At 31.0% G+C, this 8,515-nt stretch overlaps 1 protein-coding gene across 3 annotated transcripts in view; it reads right to left on the bottom strand.

Moving 5' to 3' along the window:
• Positions 1-8,515, bottom strand: part of LOC106465957 (E3 ubiquitin-protein ligase CHFR-like) — a 47,445-nt gene that overhangs the window by 9,557 nt on the left and 29,373 nt on the right. For all 3 annotated transcript variants that reach the window (XR_002612156.1, XM_013926207.2, XM_022394233.1), the window contains exons 15-17: positions 5,226-5,309; positions 3,456-3,526; positions 6-198 (exon numbers count right to left, since the gene is read on the bottom strand). Coding sequence is in view for 2 of the 3 variants with exons in the window: in XM_013926207.2 (XP_013781661.1) it covers positions 6-198; positions 3,456-3,526; positions 5,226-5,309 (348 nt within the window). In the remaining variant the exon portion in view is untranslated. The remainder of the gene's footprint in view (positions 1-5; positions 199-3,455; positions 3,527-5,225; positions 5,310-8,515) is intronic.

Raw genomic sequence — 8,515 nt, 5'->3', positions numbered from 1 at the left:
GTCACCTGGTAAACTGTCATTTGAAATGCCTTTTCTATAACAGTAAGCTAGGGCCTTAAAATTCCGCAGTCCACAAGGATAACATAGGACAGAATACGAACTCAAGTTATCTGGACAGCTAAACTCTCCCGATTCTAGTCTAGCAATACATTCCTGTTGTAGTTCTCTCCAGGATTTGTTGTGAAAGTTCAAATAATTCTGCAGTATTATTCAAAAAGTGAAGACACAAGAACATTGTTAGCCAGAATATAAATCAGTAGCTGTGTGTACTTCTAATGCTGATAAGGTACTTTCTATTGAAGATTGAAAGAAAAGTTTAACCACATGGAATAATGGTACAATTTAAAAGAAAATCTTGAATACAAACAAGTACATTTTCTTAGATTGATACATTACAAGAAAAACAAAAACATTTTACACACTAATTGCTTGGAAGGTAGTTATATGTTCAAAGATTTTAAAATATAATATAAAGATTTTCAACCTTTCTGATGGTTTGCATATTTCACTGCTAAATTCATACACTTTTATAGTCCTTGAAAGCTTGAAAAAGACAAGTTTTGTTTACCAAAATCTGATTTGAACAAAAATAAATTGTTTCTAATGAGAGACTCGCATGTGTGTGGTAAACTAACATGAAACAGTAACAAGAACACTGGAAGACAACGCAAGGGCTTTAAAAATGAGTAAATACTGCACATTTATCTTTATACACAAAAACTGCCATTGCAGCTCCATAGTTGTTGTTAGAAAGTGTGTTGACCACATGGTGAATTATCAGGACAACAAGGACAATGTTACTGACATTCTTACATATACATGTGGAGGCCAGTATATTCATTTCATACCAACACCTAACACTACAACTTTATGTTCCCAAAGATAGGGAAACTTCAGTCAAGTGAAAGGGATGGGTTAGTTTTTTCTTGCTAATGTTCACTGTTTTTACTGTAAAGACTTACCAGTCAGTTTTCCAAGCAATGATTGGTTGTGCAACTTCAAAGACTAAACTAAGACCAATTTTTAGAGTCTATACTGATTATACAGTAGAAAACAATCTTTGAATTATGTGTAGCACAAGAACAGACATTCTCTCACTTTGAATGAAAAGGCAAAGCTACCAAACTGATATTTGAGTTTCAGAGAATTTGTGAAGAGCTGTTGAGGTGTGAAATAACCAGTCTTAGAACACCAATCATGCCTCATACTTTAATTAAAGAAACGTCAGATAGGATCAATTGTTGTCCCGTAGAAGATATTTCTAGACAAAGAGTCTTGTTTTAAAATATGCCAGTCTTTTTACAAGTTGCTGTGATATAAGTTATCATTCCTGTAATAATGCACTAAAGGTTTCTTGTTATAAACAACTGCTGAAGTCTTGATAAATACAGCACTGTCAAGTGGTTCCAGTACCAACAAAATTCTGCTCTGACTGAGCCTCATGTGATTGTTACAGTCAGAATGGAAGACACATTCACAGAGGAGAAATATATGTCTCAGTAAGTAGCTTGGTGTATTAGAAACTATACTGTTAATTTATATGTAATACGAAAGAAAGGAAACAAGGCAGGAAGAAGATAAATGAGGATGGGTGGAGGCTGTTAAGGCACACTGCTTGGTATCAAATAACACAGAAGGGTAATACAGTTTCAATACATTAGTGCAATTTGTCATTAGGTGCTGGATGGGTATATTATCTATTTCAGATTTGGGGGGGGGGGTACTAAGATTCAAGATCTGTTTTGTATTTCTCAATTTTGTAATCTGTGGTTATACAACTAGCCATGAATGGTGAATGGTAGGTTAGTTTGGGAAATTGTGGGTGTTATTCCTGCAGTTTGTTTTTGTGTCAATTTTTTTTTTGTTTTAACCAGACTACAATAAATATTGATACATTTGTTACAAATAAGTCTCATACAACAATAAAAATTTCCCCCAAAATATGAAATAATAAATCTGTGGTGAAAGGTTACTATTTCAAGTTGTGTTTTTAATATAAAAACTAGTAACAGTTTAATACTTACTTTAACTCTATGTGTATGGGAAGGTCAAATTGCATTTACCACAACCTTTTTACAGAGTTATATTCAAAATCGTATTAAACAACCGTAACGATGTATGTTAATAAAATTGGCATCAAAACGTAGTCTATAATTCAAAGTTTTAATTTTTTAATTTCAAAAGGAAATTTTTAATATTCATTTTTCTGTATGAAGTATCTGGGCTCTGACTTGCCCATTTTAGATTTTCTTCCTACCCTTACAGGATTTTTTATTGTCCAACTAAATTACAAATACTAACTATAAATACTGATAAGTAAGAATATATATACTCAGAACCTTCAATCTTCTTGCTTTACTAATTGAGGTCATCTATCTGATTATGGACACCAAAACAAAATAAACAATGACGGAATCTTATAAATAATCCAATAGCAGTGTCAAAGAGAATTATTGCCATTTTTTGTTTATATCTTTCAAGCAGCTAACAGAATTTCTTAACCTATTTATAGCTTAATTAGAAATCCAGTTAAATAATAGTAGTTTGACTACATTCTATTTTAGTGCATATTTTTTGTGTTATTTCATTTATATTTAAAATAAACATGAATAATTCTATGGAAAACTAACATCATCACAAAAAGTAGGTTTAGACAGCCAGCTTGTCAACAACAAAAGGCCAAAGTCCAGTTGTAACTACTAATGTTTTTGTTTTCATGTATATTTTGTATTTATTCTTAGAAAAGTAACTAAAATGTAAAAATCAGAAACTTATTAGGTTAGATAAGAAAACAAATGAAAACATGTAAAGAAATTTCTCATGATACTCAATATTCTAGCACATACACATTTCTTGGCATAAGTGTAACTATCATTAACTAAATGACAGCTGATGTAAATGGATAGTAGATTATGCTGGTAAGAATAACTAAGTATAATTATCTGTTATAATATACAGTCATTCTATAAAGAACAAAAAATAATAATTTAGATCTATTTAATATTTTTCAGCTTTCCATTTTACCATACACTGCTGATTTCGATAGAGTTAGTGTTTGAGTAGAAAAAATACAGTTCTGCTACAAAACACTTTTGATATTTATTTTGGGGGTCCTAGAGGTTAGCAAATGAAACAGGAACACTGTAAAGTGAAAAAAAGTATTTCTCTTCTTATCAATGAAGATCTTTTTTACTTGGAATGACTCAGTAAAGGCTTCATAAATTCTCAGACCAATCTTTATTAGAAATACTTTATTAAAAACTATAAATTTTTGTGTATAACAGACTTTCCATGTTTACTCCAATATGTCATCAGTTCTTAAGTCTCAAGCTAGTGTGTATGAATATCTGTGTGGACTGAATATGCATATGGGATTAACAACATATTTTTCAAAATTATGAGTGTTATTTCAATCTATATATATCAGATCGTTAAAAAATGACTTTTAAACCTACCACAAGGATCTGGGATTCAAAACTATTATCATTCACTAGAGTAGGCAAACATTTGTCTCCAAATTGGATATCTGTAAAATGGATAGGAAGTACACTTAAAATGCTATTTCCTTGATTTAAACACACACTTAACAATAAAATATTATTTGATACAACAAGGCTAAACCATATATACAGAATTGAAGCAAATAATTCACACAATTGTATTTGCTAGTAACAATAACTAGATATTACAGACAAGGTATGATGTAGCATTACATACTATTGTACAACCTAAAGAAAAGCATGAATGTAAACAATAAAACCTTCTCAGATTGATACATTACTAAGAAAAATACAAACATTTTATATACTATTGTTTGGAAGGTATATATGTACCAAGAGTTTAAAATATAATACATAGATTTTGGATCTATCTGTTGGTTTGCATATTTCACTTCTAAATACATATTAAAAATGTCTGGAAATAGGTTCAATCTTAATTCAATACAGCAGTTTATTTCATAAAGCAATGGTAAGAAAGAATAGTCTTTGTTTCAGGTAGTAGACAGATTACATAATCGTACATTTACTGAACATATGGAGAACAATATTCTACAGACAACAAACAAACAAAAAAACTACTGTATTGGCCTGATTATAAGGCAATGTTTTTTAATTAATAATTAGCTTGTAAAATTCATAGTCACCTTATAATCGTAACTGATTACAGGCCCCTTCCTCCAACTCTAGCCTGTCTCATTCCTGAATATCCAGATAGCATTCATCTACACATGCATGCCAGATGTTTGCTCAAGGTCATTGCTAATTCTTGCAACTAATCCACCTGCAGGCTGTTCAGATATGGTATTGATTTTGCTGGTGCATTATCAATTTAACGGTGTACATTTTAAATTTTTTAATAATTGTTACTTGTGATTCTCATTTTAGTGATCAACCCTTGTGCAAGAATGAGTGACCATAAGGAGAGACAAGGATCATGAAAATGTCAAATTAACAAAGGATTACGACGGAGTTATGATGCAAATCTTAAAATTATGGTGTTGTGTGTGGCAGAAAAAAACGAACAATTGTATCGCTGCTAGAAAATTTTGTGTAACTGAAAATAATGCGAGGTGTTCGCGGAAACAACACACTGAACTCAATGCACATTCTACAAGAAAGGTATTTCACGGACCTAAAAAAAAGGATGTTATGACACTCAATTATGTTCGAGATCACCCTATAATCAGGCCAATACAGTAGTTCCTTTCAATATATGGTTTGCCTCATCACAGACAATAGCTGGTTAAAAATGAAGTAAATTCTACTTTTTTCCCAATAATCAATGATAACTAAACCAGTCAACAAGTAACTCCACTAAACATGAATTATATGATAACTTATACTGCTTTTTAATAAACAACAGATGCAGCACTCAAATGAAAATATGTGTAAAACATTACACTAGGCCTGTGGTTCTCAACCTGTAGTTTGTGAATATAGTGATCATAAAATTGTCTTTAGTTTGTAAAGGTTCCATGAAGAAAAAAGCAGAGAAGCACTGCCCTAGACTAATGCATTGTTTACTTTCTTTATGTAGTCTTCTTTTTTACTTTCTTTCTAGAACTAAAACAACACAATATTATTTTATGCAAAAAAACAATACATTTAGTACTGTTTATAATAGCCTTCACATAGTGTACCAAATAAATTTTATCAATTATTCTGTGTTGTAGCCCTATCTTTCAAATTTGTTAGCACTGAATCATACAAAAACCATTGTCTTACCTGCAAACTTATTCAAACAACCAAAACAACCTGGTTTTCTACAGACCCAATACATGTGGCAAAAGGGTCTACAACAAAGAGAACCTACAAACAACAAGAATACTTTGTGAAAAAAGTTCAAAAATGTTTACATTTTAAATAAAATATTTTCTTCCCTGAATAACTATTACATTGGTCACTAGACTGATCACATCAATTGACATAATACTGAAATGGAAATTTTAACTATCTTCAAATAAATAGGTTAATAAAGATCAATAAATTTATAAAGTGACAGATGTTTTTATTAAACTAAAAAGGCAAAGATATATGTTTCAAAGAAAAAGATCATTTTTGAATAATCTATAATAATAAAAGGGTGTGTCTGTGACCACCATAATTCCAAAAGGAAAGAACCTAGAAACCTAAATTTTGCACACATACTAAGTGGACCCTGATGATGTACACCTGGGTATTATTACTTATCTACGTGCATGCACATCTTTTTATGAGGCAAAGTAGGGAAAACCCACATAAAAAAGAATATGTGACTACCATGTTTAAGAAGAAAGAGCCTAGAAACCAGAAATCTTGCACCCATACTAAGTGGACCCTGAGGGTGTGTACCTGGCTATTATTACTTATCCAAGCACATGTGCGCATCTTTTTAATGAGGCAAGCTAGCAAAGCAACCACACAGAAAAGAAGTGTGATTGCCATAGCTCCAAGGTGAAAGAACCTAGACACCTGAAATTTTGCACACATACTGAGGGTGTGCACCTGCATTTTACTTATCTTATCCATGTGCATGCACAACTTTTTAATGAGGCAAGCAAGCAAAAAACTACATAGAAAAGAAGTGGTTCCTTATATCACAAACAGAAATCACATAGAGAGAGACACTCGCATGCGCAGTGTGTGCCTGGGCATTATTGCTTATCCACGTACGTGCATGCATGCACATCTTTTTAGTGAGGCAAGCTAGCAAAAAAACCACATAGAAAAGAAATGGTTCCCTCATATTATGAATAGAAATCACACAGACATGTACATGTGTTCATTCACACATGCATGTCTGTGTGACCACCATAGTCCCAAGAGGAAAGAACCTAGAAACGTGAAATTTTGCACCTATACTAAGTGGACCCTGAGGCTGCACAGCTGGGTATTATTTATCTTATCCACATACGCATCCTTTCAGTGATGCTCACTAGCAAGAAACCACACAGAAAAAAAGTGGTTCTTTATATAATAATTTCTAATGTATAAAAAAGCCAGTGCATTTTGGTAACAATGCATTCCAACAATGGCTTTTATGCCATGTTGCTTAGCAAGAAAAGTATAAATGTTATATTTTTATGCTAAAATGTGTTCAAAATACACACACTGACAATCATCTAGAATATATCAATCTAATAACCCAAGCAAAGCCAGTTACTTACACTAGTTTGTAATAAGAGAACAAGAGACATGTATTTTAAGTACAGTGAATTACTTCATTCTTTGACACTATTACCTAAAACTTTTGAACTGACCTATAAAGTAATTAGTAATGATAGCCGAGATGAAACTTTGCATGTTAGGGTAGAAAGTTATACTTATTTTAAGGTTACAAAAAACATTTTTAAATAACTAAAGTACTATTCAAGATCTTTACAGTAATATAAATTGTTTCTCTGTTCATAACATTAAAAAAACCATGTACGATCAGAAAAGACTGGTTTATGACATTAAAAACAATTCAATAAAATCCTAAAGCTTTGGACTGGTGGACATGTTTTTTTCAGGGATAAAGGCATTAACTTTTTCAGCACGGGCTCAGTACCTAGAACCGACGTCATAACCATTTTGCACTTGTTATAGTTCTCATGCTATAACTTTTAAATTAGTAAGTGTATGTTAATGATATTTGGCAGATTATCAGTAAACATTACAATGCTTTCATATATATGAAAAATATCAATTATTTATATTAATTCCTAAGGATTGTTAAGCAATGTTTTTCTCGTGCCTTTTTTTCTTTTTTGCATGTTGCCTATCCAACATGCAAAGTAATTTTTATTTTAAGATAAAAAACACTATTACACATCATAAAAATTTTCAAATTTCACATGCAAAATCTTTATGATGTCCAGATAGTTATCAAACATTTCTTAAGAAAAAATTTTATGTCACATCTGTTATTTTCACTAATAGAATCTCTATATAGGTTCGATAGATTTGATCAGTCTTGTAACCATGATAAAAAATTAAGAAATAAATATAAATTATGATTCTCTTTTTCATTCTAGAATGACAACAGATTATAACCTGAAAACATAAATGTTTAGATAAAATAGCTTAAATCTCATAACATTATACATTTATATGTATTTATTATTTTTATCCAACTGAACTTTTAGTTGCGCCTAGCTAACAGTACAGAGGTTACAATGACACGGCAAACATGCTCTCATGTTTCCGTATCCAATAATATAAAACTGACCTTTAGTCTTAAAAAGTGACCTGTCTTGGCTTTGTTTTACTAGACTACTATTTTGTAAAATACAGTCACATTTTGATTATTATACATTATGTATGTATAATGATTATTGCTATTTTGAAATAAGTTCTTAAAGTTATTTTTCTTAAGATATAGAATAGTAAATAAAGAAGTAAAGCAAACAATTACCTCTTCTAGTTACGATCTTTGCACTCAGTTGGTGCTTGACATAGGTTGCTAAGCCTTTTAAAATTCTGCACATGGAGAATATGAAATGTTATAATTTTTTTTATAGGTTTTTATACACAATTGAAGAACCAAAAAATTATAAATTACTATATCGATACCACAGAATTCCACTATAATTTATCAAGCTTATTAAGCTGTATTTTGTTCTAAAAAAATATGAAATTTCGAGCAGTATAAAGACACAACCCACCTCCTTGAAATCTTAGTTCAAAAGAACGAGATGGCCTCCTAACACTTTAAGATGGCTGAGATAGCTACTAGGGGGACATTCTGAGCTTTTGATTGGATATTCACATCATATATTGAACTAAGAGTATATATAAGGGATCATTTCATTGTTTGATTCATTACATGAGCGATATCTCAGCAAATAGAAAATATAAGACCTTCTTATTTTATATTCTAGCTTGTCAATATCGGTAATTTAAGTTCCTAATTTGTACGAAACTATAAACTTAGTATGTTTACATCACAAACGTCTAATTTGAACCAGGGCTACACTCAATATATCATATGACACATAAAAATCAATGTTTAACTGTGTTTTTTTATTATTTACTTTAAAAATTAAGAAATTAAA

Source organism: Limulus polyphemus, unplaced genomic scaffold (genome assembly GCF_000517525.1).
Source record: "Limulus polyphemus unplaced genomic scaffold, Limulus_polyphemus-2.1.2 Scaffold71, whole genome shotgun sequence".
NCBI classification, from domain to species: Eukaryota; Metazoa; Arthropoda; class Merostomata; order Xiphosura; family Limulidae; genus Limulus; species Limulus polyphemus.
This window is presented reverse-complemented; position numbering and strand designations above follow the sequence as displayed.